Genomic DNA, 22,979 nt, shown 5'->3' with positions numbered 1-22,979 from the left:
TCCTGACTGTCATTTTTTGTATTTTTCTATATTTTTATATGGAGCACTTCTTCTAAAGGAGTTCGAAATACAGTCTAAAATTGGCCAAAACCATAATGATTTTAATTCCATTACGAAATTGGGATCTTTTAAACTTACCTAAACCAGTGAATATTTATCACAGAGGACTCCTCACACACAGGCTTCTGACATAGGTAGAGGGTATATATTTTTTCATTATCAGAAAAATAAATAAATCCATGTTCCTTGTGTTCACACGTACATGTACAGTGTACAGCTACATGTACATGTATATAGAGGGTACACAAAAAGTCATATGCGAACGAGGTTTTGAATTCATATGATCAAACATTTAAAAAAAATTCAAAAGCAGTAATGGGTATAGACAGATCCGAGACAGAAAAATCACAGTGAGACTCTTTTGTAAATCATCAATTGTTATCCTATGTGTCTATTTCGGATTTATAACGCGTATTTACACGTTGTAGGAGTTGCTCAGATGAGCTACGTGGCGCGTGGGCCTCATTTGAAAAAGAAAACATGTCTAACTTATAGCGAGCGCAGCTCGCCGGCGCGCAGCGCCGGCGCGAAGCGAGCTCTACCGGCAAGGCGTGTGTGAATAGAAAATTCGGACTAGTTGCACATTCATTCAACGGATTTTTTTGGCGTCAGTAAATCGGACCAGTAATGCATCGTTTTAATCGTCCCAGTAGTTCCCTGTAATCATGGCAATTTTTATCACTTCACACTCTCACGAGAATCAGCAAGACAAATTTAGACAGTAAAAACAATAACGATGTAAGCGACATACAGTCAATGTTACCTTACCTCTAAAGTTCACCTCAGTACACTTTCAATCAAAAATAATCGTGTGACGTCACAAACGTTTATACATTGATCCGATATATTTTTTCGGAGTCAGTAAATTTTGACCCACAATTCATAGTACCAATGGTTTCCAACCTCACGTTCCAACATCACGTTCTCCCGAGAATCAAAGTAAAACCTTTGAAAAGCTTATAAGATGTGTAATTTTAAGAACATCATGCTTTTTAAGTAAATAAAACAGTATACTTCGCATACTTTTATTTCTCAGGGGAGTTTTAAAGAGTAAGACGACAACTTAAGGTCAAGATCTAGTAAATAAAAGGTGCCTACAGGTTTATGAAATTCAGGATATAAATTCTTTTAATGATGCTTTATAACAATATCTTTGTTTCATAGGGTGTACCGGGGCTTATATTTTTGGTAAACACAATGAAAAATTATGTTTTAAACAACCATTTTCTATGAATTATGAAGGATAAAAGTAACAAATATCGGAGTTTTATCCATTTTTGACCAATGAAATAAATCTAGAATGCCTACAGTCTCTCCAAAAACGGCATAAAACAAGCTTTTGACCTCCTCTTTAAAATGATAACAAATTGAAAATATGTACCGGGATTACTTTTCCCGTGATTAATTATAGAATGTCAAAATATTGTTTTGCTTTCTACAAAATTCCTTTATAGCCGTAAAATACGGGAAAAGATTCATCAAATCAATTATGACGTCATAATGGTTCTAGCACCAAAAAGACAGTCTGGAATCATTTACTAGATCTTGACCTTAACCAACGTCAGCTTTGACGTCACAATAAGCACTGATAAGGGGAAATTACTCTAATTGAAGTTATTGTAAATCTGCTGAAATGACCAAAATCCTCTTAAAATCTTGCAAAGGCTAAGATAAAGAACAGCTGACGAATAAGGACATTTCTTCAGATACAGGAAACAGTTTTGAATTGCACTAATTTGGATGAATGCTCACAAATATTTTATTCACTATAATTACGGTAATTTCCTGAAACGCCTTTTTTTAAAGGGGGTGGGTGGGTGGATGGCAGCCTCATCCAAAAAATCTTTGCAAGCAAAAAGAAAAATAAATCATGAAAATTCTAATCCTTCAGCTTTTTAGCAGTTCAATGGTTTCTTTATTTTCACTTCCATTTATTACATGCTGGGGGGGGGGGGGGGCAACACCATGTTCTTTTAACATGATAAGCAAATATTTTTAAGCGTAAATTAAAAATAAAATTAAACATTAATTATTTTTTTTTAAGTGGAGGGGCAAATCCATGGTAAGTCGATTTTCTATGTGTAAATTGACAAAAATGAAAAAAAATTTTTAGCATTGGGGGAGCTCTATGATGAGTCAAGTTTTATATGTAAGTTTAAGAACAAATGTCTACTGCCAAAAAAAAAGGGGGAAATCAATCAATCAATCATAATCACAATCACTTTAAAAGAGGAGATGCAGTGCAATGAATATTTTTATATTAAAATCTTTATTATTTAACAACATTGTATCTGAGATTAAACTATTGTTCTACATATAAATAAATAAATTATAACAAATCTTATAAACTATGAATAATGAAAATTTACTGAAAAATAGGTATGTTTTATTTTTTGGCATTCAAATTTCACGTTGTTAATTTTATTTTATTAATTTATTATAATTCATTGTTTGATCACATGCTGTGCTCGCCCCAACGGTCGCACCGTAAAACATATTAGCGAGCGCAGCGAGGCGGCGCGAAGCGCCGCTCGCGTAGCGAGCTCCATAGACAACGTGTACGAACGGAGGAAATTCGAGTTGAAATCTGCACGTTGTTCAAAGAAAATTTTATGAGGCCACGTGAAAACGTTCTACTATCCCAGTGATCCTTTGCGGTGCATAGCAACATGGTGGAACAGAAAGTGTTTCTACGGAAAATTCTTACCTCTACATCGCATACATCATTTTCATTTAACAATAAAAAAATCCTTCTAAAAACATCACAGTAAACAACACATAAGCTTACGTAAAAAAACTGAACTTTTGCTGACATATGACGTCATTTCCTTCTCCGAATTTATCCGACAATTTACGAAAACTGTCGAGCGCAAAAGAATGTTAACTATGACGTCACAAAGATCTCGCGTTTTAATTTGCCGCGATACATTTAGAGGTGGATCAAGCATATGTACTGGATCATGTAGGAAGTACTCAGTATCAGTGTTAACGGTGACTCTTTGGCTGATTAGTTTTGTTTTGATGATTTTTTTTTTTTTGCTTAGTAAATACACATGCAAGTTCCATGCTAAATTTATTGTCATATTGATCCAATCATATATGCATACGTTAGGTAGGTGACAAAAAATTATCAAGAAAGAAAAGTCTAATCATTATTAGATCTACGTGCAGCCACGTCATATTGTAATGAATAGATAAATGACAAGAATTAAACTGTTAAAATATCTACCGCTACATGTATTTGTTATATAGTTGCATATGTGGTCAAATAATATTGGATATCACACACTAAGAAAGGGGTGAGGGCACATGTCTATAACGCTTATATAGCGTACAAAAATTAAAAAGATTTAAAACAAAATTAATGTCACTGAGGAAAATAATTAAAACACGGGTTACAACAAGGAACAAAATGAGAAATAACAAACACCATGTTCTTTTAACATGATAAGTAAATATTTTTAAGCGTAAATTAAAAATAAAATTAAACATGTATAAATTGACGAAAATGAAAAAAAATTTAGCATGGGCGGAGCTCTATGATGAGTCAAGTTTTATATGTAAGTTTAAGAAAAAATGTCTACTGCAAAAAAGGGGGAAATCAATCAATCAATCATAATCACAATCACTTTAAAAGAGGAGATGCAGTGCAATGAATATTTATATATTAAAATCTTTATTATTTAACAACATTGTATCTGAGATTAAACTATTGTTCTACATATAAATAAATAAATTATAACAAGTCTTATAAACTATGAATAATGAAAATTTACTGAAAAATAGGTATGTTTTATTTTTTGGCATTCAAATTTCAAGTTGTTAATTTTATTTTATTAATTTATTATAATTCATTGTTTGATCACATGCTGTGCTCGCCCCAACGGTTGCACCGTAAAACATATTACAAATTATATTGAGAATTGACCTATAGAACTAAATTTAGAGAGAGGTACACTAAATACCCATTCACCGGTTTGAAATAGATACAATAAAAATGTTTATTTTTTTCAGTCAGCTGCAACAAACAGGATTAAGGCCATGTACATGTACATATTATCCATTTCAGTTTAGAAAATTCATCCCTGCCCCCTCCTCTAAATATCCAACAATGCATTTTGTTTTTTAGTTTTTATTTTTAAAGAATAAGATAAGGAAAAAATCGGACAAAGTATATACATAAACGAAAAACAATTTTTAAAAATGGTTCAACATATTAAGCATTATAATTATGATAATAATTTGTAGAGTGTTTATTCCCGCGTTTGCGCGGGGTATCATCTAGTGTTTATAATTGAACATGTAATAACGCAGATGTGACTACACTTATATCTTTGTGCTTTCCTAATGAGAACATCCTGACTTATTTTATGTTATTAAAAAAGACACTGATTAGAAGATGAAAATTAAACATGCATGATTATATTAATTGTCATTCCTCGATTAATAAAATATTTTCTGGCTCATCATTTTTAAAATACATGTATGTATCATAATCCTTTTCTAATCAACAGTTAATATTATTAACTAAAGAAGAACCACGTGCATAAATCCTGACTGTCATTTTTTGTATTTTTCTATATTTTTATATGGAGCACTTCTTCTAAAGGAGTTCGAAATACAGTCTAAAATTGGCCAAAACCATAATGATTTTAATTCCATTACGAAATTGGGATCTTTTAAACTTACCTAAACCAGTGAATATTTATCACAGAGGACTCCTCACACACAGGCTTCTGACATAGGTAGAGGGTATATATTTTTTCATTATCAGAAAAATAAATAAATCCATGTTCCTTGTATTCACACGTACATTTACAGTGTACAGCTACATGTATATCGAGGGTACACAAAAAGTCATATGCGAACGAGGTTTTGAATTCATATGATCAAACATTTAAAAAAAATTCAAAAGCAGTAATGGGTATAGACAGATCCGAGACAGAAAAATCACAGTGAGTCTCTTTTGTAAATCATCAATTGTTAGCCTATGTGTCTATTTCGGATTTATAACGCGTATTTACACGTTGTAGGAGTTGCTCAGATGAGCTACGTGGCGCGTGGGCCTCATTTGAAAAAGAAAACATGTCTAACTTATAGTTCTAACAGTTGAAAGGGTCTTAAGGACTGTGAACTAACGGGATATTTACTGTGAGGATTCATTTGCATATCTCTATCAGGCACGTAGCATCAGGGGGGGCCAGGGGGGGCCTGGCCCCCCCACTTTTTCTCGCAGCAACAAAATTTTTAAAATTTACATATAAAAAAAATGAATTATAAAGGAGTTGGCCCCCCACTTTTTTGGAAGTTAGTAAAAAATTGGTATGAAAATTAGGAAATGAGTAGTCAAATTGAAGTAACCCCCCCCCCCCCCCCCCATGGATTAGGAATTTCATGATTTGGAGGGAAAAAATTTTTTGTAGGGAAGATTTTTTTTTTTTGGAAGTAAAGTTGAGTCCACCCCCCCCCCCCCCCCCCCCCCCCCCCCCCACGGATTAGGATTTTGAAGATTTTTGGAAAACTTTAAATTTTCCTTTTTTTTTTTGCTTGTCAAGATTTTTTGGATGGGTCTGGCCCCCCCACTTTCAAAAACGATGCTACGTGCCTGTCTATGATATTAAAAACATGTTTGCTGACAACCGGAAAATAAATCCGATATCAGTTTTACTTTTACTAAAAACGGAAGTTTTGGCGGCTAATTTTCATAATATCCAAACCAACCATGGATATGTTTTGGAGTGAGAAATTTTGGTTTCCCGAAGGAGTAACTTGGTTAGATTTGCGAAATGAAGACCCAAATATTTATATTCCACAGATTGAAGATATAGGATTACTATCGATGTTTATCGGACTTGTTCTTCTTATCATTCGGTTCTTGTCCGAGAGGTATGTATTTCGAATTTTCTCAGCTCACCGGATTTTAGTTTGCGGTCATACTAAAACACGCCTGCCGACGCCTGCCGGGGAAAACACGCCTGCCGAGAGAAAACCGCACGCCTGCCGTTTACCTGATGGATTATTTTAATATTTTCTTTGATATTTTATTTAACTTAACTAAATTAAGTATCATAATAACAAAAAGTTGACTTTATATTGATTATTTAGCACAAAATTAGCAAAAATGTTCAATGTTGGTAAAGATAGATAACTCTTACGTAGAATCCATACGCCTGCCGAGGAAATCTAGACGCCTGCCGTTAATTTGATGGATTATTTTACTTTTTTCTTTGATATTTTATTTCTTTTAACTAAATAGATGATAATAGAAATCAAAAGTTGATTTTATATTAATTAATTAACACAAAATAAGTAAAAATCGGGTAAGCTGATAGCTCTTACGAAGAAACCATACGCCTGCCAAGAAAATGTATACGCCTGCCGTTTAGTTGATGGATTATTTTAATTATTTCTTTGATATTTTAGTTTACTTGGCTTAATAAACGATAACAGAAATAAAAAGTTGACTTTAAATTCGTTAATTAACACAAAATTAGTAAAAATCGGTAAAATAGATAACTCTTACGAAGAATGCATACGCCCGCCGAGAAGAGAACACGCCTGCCGCTTACCTGGTGGATGATTTTAAATTTTTTATTTATATTTCATGTTTTCTAACTTGATAAATGATCAGATTAATTAAAAATTTACCACATTTTTTAATCAACACAACATGAGAAAAAACCACACGCCTGTCGTTTTCCTGAAGATGAATTAATATTTTTCTTATGTTAGTATTTTATTTTACTGTACTAAATAGCAAGCATAGATAAAAAGGAAAAAAATTGCGAAGGGTTAAAAAATAAAGGGAAAACTCTTATGTAGAAATCTTACGACTGTCGATTTAATATGCACGCTTGCCATTTTATTTATGTCATTTTTATTTGTATAAACTAATTTATAAATTACTCAAAGATTGCTCAATATAGACTTAACATTTTGCCTTATAATTATGTTCATAACTTTACTTATTGCTGCTATTGATTAATCATATTATATGAAGTCGGGTGATACGGAATGATATAATATGTATGTCATCCCTTTTAAGTTTGACAAAAGTTTTGTTTTCTATCAGAATTTAATATTTTGATTAAGCCTGTCGCTAAAACTTTTTATGATAGAAATACAGGGTAAGATTTATCAACACGTCTATAGATACGAAACGCCCAAGGAATATACATGTGTACGCTTTTACGCTTGTCGAATACCTATATTATTGCATGATATGATTTTTTTCATTAATTTTCTTCTTCAGTCAACTGTGTACATGATCATAGAATAAGAATGAAATAAAACTTTGTGTGTTGTAAAGAGGGATACTTATAATCAATATCATAACTTTTCGCCTAACGCAAAAATTGATAATCTTGTATTTTCAAACAATATTTCATATTTCATTTAACTTTACCAAGTAAACGAATAAAGACATTACAATTAGATTTCAATGATATTAAAACGTAACACGAAACGTGTGCATCCAGTATATATTTTTCAGGGGGGGGGGGGGTGTATTCAGGTTTGTCCGGGGTTGGGGTGTCGGGGCAAATTTTTTGGTGATTTTACTTGTATGTAAAAAAAAAAAAATTATTTTCCAAGGGAGATGGGGACTCCATCACCCCCACTTCAGTAAAAAATTCGAGTTTTACCGGGGGGGGGGGGGGTAACTCTACCCACCTCCCCCCGAGTAGATCAACTCATGAAAAGAATGAGTGAAAATCATTTACAGAGCCAAAGAAAAATTCTTAGATCATCCCCCCAAAAATTAATGAATGGTGACTGATATGAATATTTGATGGACGTTAATGGGTTATACTAACATTATTATTGTTAGCAAGAACATTGATATTGAAATATCCTAATCTACGACAGCTTACTGATCACAAGGGTCGATCTATGATATAACCATACTGACTATAATTAATCGTACGTCGTGGAGGTTGATATGTTTATTGATAAAAAAAAAGAAAGAATAATGCATGCATTCGTAATTATTGATTCTTCAATGTATATAATCATACCATACGGCTTACAATATCACTCACTTCACTATCCCTCAAACGGTTACACTCATAGTTTTGTAAATAAAAAAACGGGACCACAATCTGAACATGCACATACAGATTAATGTATTTTTATCTCATTATATTATAAATCATGTAATAATAACAAAATAATTTACTCATTATGTTCTTTGCTATAATATTTTGGGCGAATCGGGGTTGGGGCTACATGTCCAAAGATAACTAGTGATCGTTGCTCTACTGATACACGTGTATACATACACGTGTTAGTTTCTTGTGTATTCTGTGTGAATTGAACGGTTTTTTGTCTCTTAAGAAACAATAGACCTTACCTACCTGTATATTGGAAGACGACCGTGAAGCACGCACCTTGTACACAAGCCCCCACCCTCTCTCGCTCGCTCTCTCTCTCGTGTGTTTTAGGTGACTGAGAAAAATAGTTATGAACGAGTCGATCTACCTAAGTATGTCTTAAGATAAGTTATGTATAGCCTTTGAACTTACACCTAATTATTAACCCAAAAGTATTATTAAAACCTTGCAGTCCACTTTAATGCCATTATTCCAATTGATAGAGCAAGGTCGCCATATCATGGTTTCTGACTCTTATATTTGTATTTTTTATGTATCGATATGAAATTGAAGAATAATACCATTTTATCCTTATATATGTATATATCATGTACAAGCACTTAATAAAAAAAATATTTCTGATTAATAAGCCATCAGTTTTTAATTGGTCAGACTTACGCCTCTTCATAAAACATGTATAGTCCATTCATAACCGTAAACATTGAAACATTTGTGTTACTATATATCTTCGTGAAGCTTATAAAATATAAAGAAAACAAAACTTATTTTGTAGGGGAAAATATCATTCATTATAATTTACGAGACAGTCCAGGCTTATAACCAAGGATATTGACACGATTTGAATCACTTTACAACGTTAATCATTAAACCAGGGTTCTTTTTTTTTCTCCATTTAAAACTGAGACCATAAATCGTAAAATTTTAACCCGGTCACATTTTCATCAGCTTGGAAAAATTGAATGAACTTAATACTGAATGATAACCTCAAAATAAAGCATATACTGAACATGTAGCTGCAATAATTATACCGGTATATTGATTGTGATGAATATCGAATCAACCTACAGAGTTCTGCTTTGATTTGGTAATTGCATGCTCTATAAGTCTGCTTTATTTTTTCTACGAACAGAATAAGTCATCACTGGAAGGTTAAGCGTGTATTGGATTTCAAAAGTCTATAGTGGGGTATGATTGAGTCTATGTTAGAGATTTTCTTGTTAGAAAAAGCCGATTTTTTTTTAAATATTCAAACTGATACCCCCTACCCCTCTTTCCCCTGAATGGAATAATTATCCACTACACTGATATATCATGCAATGTAAAATTTTGCTACAGGCTTATGAATGTCCTGTGTAATATTTGATTTTAAAAATGCAGCGAAACAGAATCAGAATCTAGAGATTTAGATATAGTTTGGTGAACTAGGCAGTGAAAGTTTTGAGATGAAAAAGTTTTTCAAGATGTAAACAGTTACAAACATTGTACAGAACTAATTGTGTACGAAAATGTAAATGCACTTTGCTTAAAAAGTCTAACCTTTCCCCATATACATTTACTAGAATTAATAATTTAGGAGCATAAATATTTATAAAATCTGTAATGCATACACAATTTAAGTACGCTAGCCTGTTTGTTTAAGAAATACATTATATAGCCTTCATACACGGATAAAGGTTATGCCAGTCCACTTCTCTAAAGAAATGAAATTATCGAATTGCATCTTTTGAATTGATTGAGTTGGTGTAAATATTAATTTCCATTACATGTCTTGAAGTTTGTATTTACATGTTCACCCAACACAGTATTTACAGTTTGACTCCATACGTATTTCTGAACTTAGTATAACAGTGCATTAATTATATATATTCACATCAGTATACTTTCCTTCTTATTTCAGACACCACTTTTAGGCTAGATCGTATGAATATATAACATAAAATATTTTGATTATACGTAAAATACATGCATATTTTAAGGGTTCTTCGAAAACTTTAATCTTAAAATTCGAGCAGAGACATACAAAAGTCATGTACATGTATATACATGTAATTAACAGTACATGTATGTCCCTGATTCGAGTTTGTAATATATCTTTAATTAATTGCAACAAAAAATAAGGTTATGAAAACACTAATAAACTATAACTATGTAAAAAGCTGAAGTTTTTCAAGAAATAAAAATAAAAGACATGGATAAATGATTAAATCAGCAGGCTTATTACAACTCAGTGTCTCGGCAGGCGTAACAGGGTAAGAACTCTTTGTCTTCTTTACAGACTTTGAACATTTTTAATAATATTTTCATTAAACAGCGAATACAAAATAACCTTTTATTTCTTTGATCATGTATTTAGTTAGGAAACATAAAATATCCAAGAAAAAAAAATCATATAGGCCTATCAGATAAACGGCAGGCGTATAGATTTTCTCGGCAGGCGTATGCATGCATTCTGCGTAAGAGTTATCTATTTTACCGATTTTTACTAATTCTGTGTTAATTAACGAATTTAAAGTCAACTTTTTATTTCTGTTATCGTTTATTAAGCCAAGTAAACTAAAATATCAAAGAAATAATTAAAATAATCCATCAACTAAACGGCAGGCGTATACATTTTCTTGGCAGGCGTATGGTTTCTTCGTAAGAGCTATCAGCTTACCCGATTTTTACTTATTTTGTGTTAATTAATTAATATAAAATCAACTTTTGATTTCTATTATCATCTATTTAGTTAAAAGAAATAAAATATCAAAGAAAAAAGTAAAATAATCCATCAAATTAACGGCAGGCGTCTAGATTTCCTCGGCAGGCGTATGGATTCTACGTAAGAGTTATCTATCTTTACCAACATTGAACATTTTTGCTAATTTTGTGCTAAATAATCAATATAAAGTCAACTTTTTGTTATTATGATACTTAATTTAGTTAAGTTAAATAAAATATCAAAGAAAATATTAAAATAATCCATCAGGTAAACGGCAGGCGTGCAGTTTTCTCTCGGCAGGCGTGTTTTCCCCGGCAGGCGTCGGCAGGCGTGTTTTAGTATGACCCTTAGTTTGTAATGCATGCATTAAATTGTTTGTTGGCTACAATTTAAAATTAAGTACCTTGATTTATCATTTAATATTTTATTTTAATCCCGCACAATTTCAATAAAAATTCAAACTTTCAATGGAAAATTGAAGAAAAAAAAGTTTGTGTCAATTCTGCATGTTTTAATGATTTCCGAGCTAAAATACAAACCGTCAGTTATATGGGCCAAAATTAGAATGATTGTGTACTAAGCATAATTTTGTACCACACAGTGACAAAGCAGTACAATATTTTGTTAAACCTTATTAATTCAAAGTTGATTATGCATCAGAGAACAAAATTATAGCGTCCAAAGTAAATGAACTGATTGTTTGCATGCAGTCTCATTTGAAAACTATAGTCTGTCCCAAGATATTTATGCAGCACATTTGGACGATTTTTTATAAAAATACACATACCTGTGAAAGAGAAGCAATTGAAATAGTTGAAAGAGATAATTTCCAAGATAATTTCATTGACGCATTATCATCTTTCACTCGGAAAAATCCACAGGAACGAAAAAAGGTTCCTTACGGAGATTTATAATGGAGAATGTTTACATCTTTTCTCCATTCAGAATACATCGCACAATTTTACAACCTTATCATCTGGGCTTGCTGCAATACAAAATCCCCATATATACGTCACATTTTGAAACCTGATAAACGAACAGGGGTTTTTTCAACTGAGAAATCTTGGAAATTTTTCATACTTTTGAATGAACATCGTTTAAACCCTGAGGTATTGATAAATATCACGCAATAAAGTAAAATGTAAATCTATGATTTGGGGAAAGAGTATAGGCCATAGAATCAGTTTAACAAGTTGCTTCTGTTGTTTTATGATTAAGCTTCCACTCCTTGATTTGCTGTCCATCACTAACTAAGACTGAGTGAGCTTGCAATTTTAAGGATATTCCCCTGGCAATCAAAAGGATATCCCCCCTAGCAACATGTAGCAATAAAACGATATCCCCAATATTAATCTCCTTAAAAATGTGTCCATAGCAGTATCTGACAGTATTTCATAAATATGTATATATATCTGCAATATTTTATGTATTTACCTGCCGAAAATGTTCAGTTACTCTGTAAAAAAGGTAATAAAATTGTACATGCGATTGAAGGGTGGATGAGATTGTTATTATAATTGTAGGTTGATAGTGATTCCTATTGCAAAATGTTTGGGAATCAGGGTGAGGAAGAGCCTCCCCCTGTCTCATGTTCCCAAGCTGGAAAAGCTGTACAAATCCAAGAAGACAACTACTAAATCCATCAAGGTGAATATCTCTCTCTCTCTCTCTCTCTCTCTCTCTCTCTCTCTCTCTCTCTCTCTCTCTCTCTCTCTCTCTCTCTTTTATGCTTGATAAACAGGAAGCTGAAACTTTGTTCAGTTTAGCTCACACTATCTGTCATTCAGATCTCCCTTTCTCTTTCCCTGTCTCATATCTCCTCCTTGTTTGAAAAGCTCAAGAAAAAAAACTGCTACATGTGAAACTGTTTTTATCCTCAGCTTTTACCATCTGTCTTTTAAAGTAATTTTCCTCTCTCTTTTTTCTTTCCATTCTTTCTTTCTCTCTCCATTTTTCTTCCAATGGTGTTCCTACTTTTCTATCTTTACATCTAATATATCAAAGTATCAACTTATTGAGGTATTGTAGATAGTGACTTCTTTGAATTCAGAGATATATTTTTTATTAATACACATATAAGATTAATCTGCATGTAGATATGCATTACCCCCTCATTTCTCATTCTTATCTCACCAATATGTACTAACTATATAACCATGTATTATAAGTCCCAAGGACATGATAATGGATTTTGTAGAATTGTTTCTAGTACATACATAAATACTAAAGACTAATTAGATCTCCCAGCAAACACTGTTAATAAAAGTACCGCATATATGTTTAATGGATTTTGCGGAATCTTATCCACTACATGTATTAGGACTTTAGATCTCTCGACCAAACAGTTTTATCAAAAGCTCAACAGAAATTAAGGAATCTGTAGAATCGATTTTACTACATACATCAGACCCCAGGATCATGAAGCAATCTCAGACTTAAGTAATTAAATGTTTACTCGCTGTACTAATGTCTTTTGATTTATAAAAAACTGACATAATTTAAATGCTATTAAATGTGTTTTGATATAACGTTGTTACAAATTTTAATAATGTTGTCATTTCATGACAATCATATTTTGATTGACCGAAATTTTGACTTAAGTCTGAAATTACTTCATGATCCTTAGGCCAGGACTTCAAAATCTTCAAAAAATGCACAATTTCCCCAGGCTTAATGGATTCTGTAGAGCCCAATGTACTACTATTCTTCTCTCAGGACTTATGACATTGACATTTTCAGGAGGTCACAAAGAAGACAGAGTTGTCGGAGAGACAGGTGCTGCGCTGGCTCAGACGACGGGGGAAGCAGGACAGTCCCAGTACCATGCAAAAATTCACCGAGTGCAGGTCAGTGCTCCACATCCTTGAGCCATCACTCAGCAACCTTACGTCATCACCCAGCAACCTAATATCATCACATAAACAAACCTTAAATAATCACCAATCAATTATCCATGTAAGGTATATCTGAATTTTCCCAAAACCAATAAATCAGAAACTTATCTCGTTTTTGGTGATATCAAGGTCAGACTTCAGGGTCATTTGGGGTTTTTTAGGTCAAAATTAGTGTCTAAAGAACAGAATATTTTTCAACCATTCAACTCTTGATTCATGTGATAAGAATTCTTTCATATTAAATAAATAATATTAAATTTTAATTTCCATTTGGTGATATCAAGGTCAGGATTCAAGGTCATTTATTTATTTTTTCTCAAGGTCCAATTGAATCTTTTTTTTCAATTTACTTGATATTTCATGATCTCAAGGTCTTAATTTATGGTACAGTCAAACTTTGTTGTATCGAATTAGATTGGACTGTTTAAAAATCTTTTAGATATCAGACATTATCAGAGTATTTGAGATATCAAGGGTAAGATACTTTAAGAAATAAGTGGTTGGGAGTTACAAATCACTTTGACATTTCCATTCAGGCATTGTATTTAAAATAGCAGTGTTTGAGATATCAAAGTTCAACTGTATATTTTATTTTAAGGGTCAAAATTTGTGTTCAAGGAACCATGCAGTCAGTATTAGTAGGATATTTTAAAATGGATGATATTTTATGTACCATATATATTAATATTATAAAATTTTTATGATATTAAATGATTTTGACGATTTTGTTGTTGATTTTTCAGCTACCACTTCATGTTCTACAGTGCCATGTTTATTTACGGCGTATGTGTATTATGGGATGTAAGTAAAACGATCTAATGGGATAAATTTTTATCAATAAGCTTTGAATAAACTGTGATGTCTTTCTTTTGTCAATTAAAAACAATTCTTTATAGATATATTATTAGGTTTGTTATTGACTACAGAAATCTATTGGGTTGACCAGTCTCATAGACTGATCAACCTGATATATTGCCGTAGTCGGTCAGTAATTAACAAACCTAGGCCTAACAAGTGTTTCGTTTTCCCGAGGACTATGAAGTGAAACATTTACTTCAAAAGAAGCCATGAATTATGTAAATCTTTGTAAAACTACGGTAAGGGTGGTCTTAGGGCTTACATCTTTTTCTAATTTTGATATTAATTCCTCGCTTTAAATTAGGAATCTATAGTACCTCCCTCTGCTTTTTTTCAGAAACCTTGGTTCTGGGAGACAAAGAATTGTTGGATTGGTTGGCCCAAACAGGTTAGATTGATGGTTAAATTTGTTTTGATATGACAATTCAGTTGAAGAGTAACGTAAATTGTTGTAGATATACTGATAGAAAACAAATAAGCCTTTATTATTTCTTTGTGTTCAGATTTGTACTTCATGAACAGTGTTATTCATTCATGCATTCCTTGAACAAGGTTAAATTCATAAATGTATTTCATGAACAGGGTTATTCATACATTTATTTCTTGAACAAGGTTTGAATCATACTAAAGTCTTGTATTTCTGGAACAGGGTTAAATTCATATATGTATTTCTTGAGTATACCTGCCTTTCTTGAACAGGATTAAATTCATAAATGCATTTCTTGAACAGGATAAATTTCATGCATGTATTTGTTGAACAAGGTTAATTGTACTTATATATCTTGAACAACAGCACGTATCCCAGGGTGCCTACTGGTTTTACATGATCGAGCTCGGCTTCTACTGGAGTTTGACTTTCACCTTACTATCTGACCACAAACGAAAGGTAAGAAAAGGCTCATGATTTTGAGATTTTGCAGAGCATTGAAATCTCTTGGCATTGTCCAAAATATTGCATCTTCTATACAGTGCCAGCAATACATTATTAATATATGTACATTTTTCAGGGTTTTCGTTTTGGAAAATACTATGAAATCAATTCAATTTGTATTAATAGTTCAGTATATTTCATCACTGAAGCAAATTCCATACTTTTTGGGCATAATTGTGGTTAAATTTGCATAATTATTTAAAATTATAATACACATGATACATGTAATGTAAAACTGTTAAAAAATTTAATCATATAACTGCTGAAACTATATTAATACACCGTAAACCAACTTTTATTCACACGCATTAAAATTTGATAAGGTTCGCAAGAGCCTAGTCTAAGTGAATATTTCTTGCCATGAACCAGTCTTTGATAATGGTTAGCTAATGAAGGGGATGGAGGTGCATCATTTTTACATAATGATAGAGTAATAAATGTGTATATAATGAAAAAACTGCATATGTACCTTTTGAGGTATTAAGATATATAGAACCATTTTAACAAGAGCTTGGACTTTGAGTATTTGAGTCAAACGGCAATGTGATGTAGGCCTGTCTATTTCATTGCAGGCCACTCAGCCATGGCCCTTTGAAATCAACAGGATTTGTCTAGCTTTTGAGCTAAGACTATGCAATCGGTGTATATTTCGCTTGAAACCAGCGTCATTTTAACTTGTTTTGACACAAGAAATAGATCGTTACATCCTTCTAAAAGTCCAAGGTCTTGCTAAAATGGTTCTATATACATATAAATATTAGACAATGTATAGATAGATGTAATTGCATTTTAAAAGCATTTAGTACATGTACCATTTTAGTTTAAAAAATACTTTTAAAAATTAATACTGTTGTACAAGAAAGAACCTTTAAGTACATGTACCGGTACACTGAATAAATATAAAATTTGCTGATGATAGAGAGAGCTTAGAGGTTCATGATTTTGTTTATCTTTTCAAAAATGATTTAACTTTTGGCTTTAAAAACCTAATGCTTAATTTTTCTGGCCTAATGCCTAAGGAAAAGAAATCATAACAATTACTATTGGTCTTGAGAATATTCAGTTTTCAAATATCATATTTATGATTTATTTTAATGAAAATGTTTAATTAATAATGCTGTAAATGTCCTTTATGTTAGACACAAACAAAAGGTAATTATAGAACATATATCAAAATGGTATGAGAATATATAGGTATTGATGCATGAAGCATGCCATGTAGTCCTCTACAATTCAATTAATTTTGAATTTAATACATTAAATGCTTTTATGGAGTTCTCTGCAAGTCTGAGGGCCTCTTGCATTGCCGGAAAATGTGTACCAGTAAATTCTTTAACAATAATACAATAATTTGCAGACAAATTGACATAAGCCAATTAATGATAGCAGAATTTTCACAAACAGATTTCGTAAGAATGAGTGCATGCAGAAAATACACGGTATAGATGGAAATATATCTAAATGTATGTTTCTAATTCATTTGAATTACTCAACGGAAATTAAGAAAATGAAATTTTAAAAAGTTAAGAGAATTTGAACTTTCTCTGTGAAATTGTCAAAATAAAAGATCTCTGTCTTAATTTCTTCTATGTGTGCTGAATAATATATACATGTACATTTTCACATGGTTCTCCAAATTACATGTTTGCCACCATCTCTAATGACATAGATCTTGAATGATATACAATACTTGCTCTGATATTACATGTATATTAAGATTTATGCAATTTGCACAATATATATGGTACACTTCCCTGTGAATATACCCATTAACTGTAACACACATCTTTCATTCTGTAAAAATACTAACCTTGAAATTTCTTTTGGGTTTGGATATCACTGTGGTGGTCCAAATTTAATTTTGTGCTGCATATCTCCTTTACACTTGGGTTTAGGTAAATTTCTGGTGACCTTTCTGTACATAGTATGAAACATCTATTCCTCTTTTAAGAAATTTAAAAAATGTTTATCTACATGTATTTGCAACTTAAGGAGGCTGGATGGCAAACAAATTAACCATCAGTTTTTCCATCAATTTTCAGATACGATTTGTTTAGTTACATGTGTAAACTATCATTAAGTGAAGGAGAATCCAAATATTTTAGATTCAGAATTTTCTTAGGAGATTTTTATAGTCTAAAAAAAAATTGCCACAGACATTTAGCCCTCTTAGAATTGCAGTCAGTAAGAATATAATGTAGTAGCTGTACTGTTCTTATGATGACATGCTTTTGTCTTGGCAGGACTTTAAAGAGATGGTGGTCCACCATCTGGTAACCATAGCGCTGCTGTACTTCTCTTGGTGCTGTAACTTTGTGAGGATCGGTACGCTGGTTCTCGTGGTTCATGATGCCGTGGACTACTGGATGGCGGTGAGTCAAAGAGAAAGAAAGATGGAGACAGGAGACAGATCTCACAGAGAGAGACAGACAGAAAGACAGAACTGAGAGAAAGACAGACAGACATATCTCAGAGAGAAAGACAGACAGACATATCTCAGAAAGACAGATTTCAGAAACAGAGACAGGAGACGGATCTCACAGAAAGAGACAGAGACAGATTTCAGAGACAGGAGACGGATCTCACAGAAGAGAGAGACAGATTTCAGAAACAGAGACAGGAGACGGATCTCACAGAAAGAGACAGACAGATTTCAGAGACAGGAGACAGATCTCACAGTAAGAGACAGACAGATTTCAGAAACAGAGACAGGGGCGGATCTCACAGAAAGAGACAGACAGATTTCAGAAACAGAGACAGAGACAGGAGACAGATCTCACAGAAAGAGACAGACAGATTTCAGAAACAGAGACAGGAGACGAATCTCACAGAAAGAGACAGACAGATTTCGGAGACAGAGACAGGAGACGGATCTCACAGAAAGAGACAGAGACAGATTTCAGAAACAGAGACAGGAGACGGATCTCACAGAAAGAGACAGACAGATTTCAGAAACAGAAACAGAGACAGGAGACGAATCTCACAGAAAGAGACCGACAGATTTCAGAGACAGAGACAGGAGACGGATCTCACAGAAAGAGACAGAGACAGATTTCAGAAACAGAGACAGGCGACAGATCTCACAGAAGAGAGAGACAGATTTCAGAAACAGAGACAGGAGACGGATCTCACAGAAAGAGACAGACAGATTTCAGAAACAGAGACAGGAGACGAATCTCACAGAAAGAGACAGACAGATTTCAGAAACAGAGACAGAGACAGGAGACGGGTCTCACAGAAAGAGACAGACAGATTTCAGAGAGAAACAGACAGCAGACAGATCTGAGAGAAAGAGACAGACAGATATCAGGGAAAGAGAGAGAGAATCATATTTCTCGCATTATCACCGGTGTGAGATCGGTTTATCCAGTGTGATGCAGCAGTGTGAGATTTTTCTGTCTTACACTGTGTATTACTACGCCGCTTTAAAACGTAAACAAACGTTTTCTGCTGTAGGGAAATGCAAAATGATTGATTGAGATTATTCATTAAGTAATTGTTTTGCTTAGTTAATTACAATTTATCCTATTTTTATTGATAAAACTGTCGTGTGCTCTCATTTTGACTTGACTATTTGAAGCAAGCGGAGGGATAAACCGAAAGTAATCTTTTGAACGTCATAACAGAAAGTTGTCAGACATGGTTTTTTAATGTAAAATAATGCGAGAAAAATAATCATTTATTATATACAGTTACTCGTGTGGGATAGTGAAATTCCACCTTGGGGCCAAGATTCACGGTCTAGGACTCGGCAAAGTTGAAGGAATTTCATAATCCCACACTCGTAATAATGAATGATTCTATTAAGAAACAGAGAGAGAGGGGAAGAAATCTTATTAATATAAGAAGTTCCATCTGCTCCCCAGTTTTTGATACACATTGAACATGGGGAAGGGGATGAATGCTCTTACTGTCATTGCAAAAACTGGAGAGCAGATGTTAGTTCTATTTTTAATTAGATTGGATAGAAAGATAATGTTCACTGTAATCAGGAAGGAAGAGGGAAAGGAATAATAAAACTGTAAAGAAAAAATTAATTCCTATTACATGTGTTTGCCATAATATTTATTATCATAATATATGAATGTGATTATATATAATAAAAGGCGTTTTATATGATTTAGACTCCTAGGCATTGTTTGTTACAGGCAGCCAAAATGGCTAAATACTGCAAGCGACAGATGCTGTGTGAATTCTTTTTCGTTGTCTTTGTCATTGTATGGATCATCACCCGGCTTATCATATATCCATTCTGGTAGGTAAAGTGTGGAGAGAGAAAGAGAGTTTTGCATGCTTAAATATGCAGTTGAAATGAAGGTCAAGACATCTATCCAACTTTGGAAAGAGAGTAAGAAGGTACAGAATTATAAAGATTGTCACTTATATGTAATTATAAAGAGACGGAGAGAAAGAATGAAAGAAGAAACAAAATCAAAAAGTTAAGATCAATGCCTATGCATGTGCAGAAGTTGAAGGATTTTGTCCTCATGCAGACAAATGTAGGAAAAGAGAAACAAAAGATCAGAGAGAGGGAGAGAGAGAGGGAGCAAAATTTGTGTTTTTGTAAACCATTTGAATATTTTTCATTGGGAAATAAAGTACCAACCGTTACTGAACTGAAAATCAAGTTTGGTTTTCTACAGTACTGTTCATCATTCTATTACCTTGTACAGGGTGGTTTACTCATCCAGTGTTGAGGTTTACCAGATAGTGGGACACTTCTACTCAGCTTACTTCTTCAACATTCTGTTGGTGGTTCTACAAATCCTGCACATCTTGTGGAGCTACATGATCTTCAAGATTATCATGCAGAAGTTTACCGAGGGAGAGGTTCGTAAAGAGGGCAGAGAGAGCTGATCCCGAGAAAAATAACTATTTTGATAGAAATAGAATTTATATTTTCAACAAAAATATAAAATCTAATTTCTCAGGCCAACAAATTAAAGATTAATTGTATAATGCAACAGACAGGTACATTTGTATTTTATTGCAAGATTTGCAAAGGGGAATAACTCAATATTTTTAACTAATCAGGACAGTATATTGACTTATCTCCATATGATAATTAACAACAAACTGTGTCAAAAATGCCATGCTTTTCCTTTTTTTTACAGCTCAAAAAGGACAGCCGCAGTGAATCGGAGTCCAGTACAGATGACGACACCACCGCCTCCGAAGATGCCACTGAATCACCTCAAAAACGCCGTGTGGTACCCAGACAGAGATCCAAAGGCGTCAAGGATAACTCCTATTAGAGCACCACAAGATGTCACCATTGGAACATTCCCTCGGGCTTTGCTTTGATTCTTTGGTTAGAATTATGTGCTTTGAATCTTAGATGGATATATGAAGGCTGGTTTTGCTCAGAATTTTTCTGATTTCTTCTGAATGTGTACATATGCAAATAGTCGTAATTTATTTTTATTTTTTTGTATTTCCTCATAGAATGGAAAATGTGCTAGAGTGTGCATTGAACAAATTTTTCTTTATAATGATGTTGGTATAAAACTTCAATGGTAGTTCTCTTTGAAACGCTAATTTTTACAGGTTTTTTTTTTTTAAAGCTGCAATGAAAATCTGCCTTCTTGTAGTAAAGAGTTCGATCATACTGAAAAAGACTTCATGGTAATGTGTTCAAATTATTTTTAAGGAACAAAAATTGAATCTCCTATTATGCAATTGTTATTTAAAGAAAACATACAGAGTCAAATTTTACATCTATTTCTAGAACTGTGTCTGCACCTTAACATAATCATTGGATGAACTAATTTCTCTTTGAAACATTTAATCTAATGTACACCAAATAAAAAAAACTCAAGTCTTTTCATTTTGACCAAAATGTATATTATACAAAGAAATTACATTTACAGTCATTGATTTTGTTAATGCTTTCTTCCCAACAGCAATGACACCGTTTACTGTAAGAGCAGAAATATTCGTTGAGGATTTAATTTCGTAATTTTCATTGGCAGAATGAATCAATTTAATTAAATTCATGATGATTTTTTAACCCATGTATTAATTAATACAGAATTGATATGTGATACATTTTAGAGATTACGAAATGAGGAAATTAAATGCCAATGAAATTTTATTTGGCTGAAAAAACAGTGACTTTTTTAAAGCAATTTGAGCTGCAATTTTATTGCCGGAATATCTTTTTCACGAAAATGTTATTTTCTACAAAAATGACAAAAATATCATGGTTTTTAAAGTTCTGTTAGCCATATTTTCATTGGAAAAGGCCGTTAAGAAGCTTAATTGATGCAAAGTTGAATTATTGTCTTCCTGTACAAAAATTGATCCGCTATATGTTCCTTAGAAGAGAAATCTTTCTTCTGGCGAAAATTAATGACTCTTTCAAATCTTAATTATCATTAGAGTTTAAGTTACACGCAGACTAATCATACTAGCAGCTTTTTGCAGCGAAATAAACTTCTAAAAAAGTACAGCTCATATTGCTTTAAACTCTACGAAAATATGCATGTGCTTCTACAGTATATCCATGCATTCAGAATGACATTGTGTTCAGCATATGCACCCTTTATTTCTCTGGGTTTTTTTAAACAGGTTTGATGGTCAACAAATCACCCATTAAATATTTACTAAGATTTTAAAAATGACATTGATACTTTTGGCCATAAACATTTATGAGTACTAAAGAAGAATCTAAGTAGGGTTTAAAGCTTGAATATTTCCTATAACATGTTAATACAGAGCTCTTTAACAAAAGGAGATTATTCAAGTCATAAATGTTCTGTGATCATTCAGTCCTTTTATTGACATATTCATTAATTTTTGCACATTTACATTTAGGTGAGTACTGGTAATATGTATTTGTTTGTTTTGAAAATGAAAATAACTGCCCCAAAATTTATATGATAATGATACAAATCCAAAGGTATGCTTTAATTAATATTATTTCAGTGGCTTTATAGATGATAGTGAGTTTTACAAGTTTTCATATTTTTTTCTTAACATCCAAGGCTGTTTTGTAGTTCATAATTCTTATTTACCAAACCTACAAATGTAGGTTAAACTCTATGCAATCTTGATTTTTTCCTTTCCTTAAATTTTAAGTTTCATTGGTCTCCATACATTATTAAGTACAGGTCTAGGGGGTCATTATTTTTTACTTGTGTTTTGTTTTTTTGTTTTTTGTTTGTTTGTTTGTGTTTTTTTTTTTTGGGGGGGGGGGGGGGGGGGGGTTGTTTTGTTATTTTTTTAAGAAGGGGGGAGGTGTAGGGGGGAACTGTCTTTGTATTTATTTTATCTTCAAGATTCTGTTAGTGTCAGTAGGGCCCCTTCAAATGTTTTGGATTTTTTTGTTAATGTTATTTTTCATAATTTCCAACTTTTCCTTTTAGAAGAGTTCATATATCTTAGTGTTCATGAATTTTAGTTAATCTTTGATTGACAATCAG

The 22,979-nt window shown here is 32.8% G+C and overlaps 1 protein-coding gene across 1 annotated transcript; it reads left to right on the top strand.

Moving 5' to 3' along the window:
- The first annotated feature begins 5,724 nt into the window (after positions 1 to 5,724).
- Positions 5,725 to 22,573, top strand: LOC128164270 (ceramide synthase 2-like). Its single transcript, XM_052828043.1, has 10 exons — positions 5,725 to 5,946; positions 12,396 to 12,519; positions 13,612 to 13,718; positions 14,510 to 14,567; positions 14,962 to 15,012; positions 15,418 to 15,510; positions 17,799 to 17,927; positions 19,704 to 19,810; positions 20,229 to 20,385; positions 20,670 to 22,573. Exons 1-10 carry the CDS (start codon positions 5,783 to 5,785, stop codon positions 20,808 to 20,810), a joined length of 1,131 nt encoding a protein of 376 aa, XP_052684003.1. The 5' UTR covers positions 5,725 to 5,782; the 3' UTR covers positions 20,811 to 22,573.
- The last annotated feature ends 406 nt before the right edge of the window (positions 22,574 to 22,979 follow it).

Source organism: Crassostrea angulata, chromosome 9 (assembly GCF_025612915.1).
Source record: "Crassostrea angulata isolate pt1a10 chromosome 9, ASM2561291v2, whole genome shotgun sequence".
Lineage (NCBI taxonomy): Eukaryota > Metazoa > Mollusca > Bivalvia > Ostreida > Ostreidae > Magallana > Magallana angulata.
Note: the sequence above shows the minus strand (reverse complement) of the source record. Positions and strands in the feature narration are given on the sequence as shown.

Excerpts from the sequence above, each read along its gene's own strand:
- LOC128164270 (XM_052828043.1), top strand. The coding sequence starts at position 5,783 with ATGGATATGTTTTGGAGTGAGAAATTTTGGTTTCCCGAAGGAGTAACT. Across the intron at positions 5,947-12,395 it reads ATTCGGTTCTTGTCCGAGAG|GTTGATAGTGATTCCTATTG; the intron begins GTATGTATTTCG and ends TTATAATTGTAG. Across the intron at positions 12,520-13,611 it reads CAACTACTAAATCCATCAAG|GAGGTCACAAAGAAGACAGA; the intron begins GTGAATATCTCT and ends TGACATTTTCAG.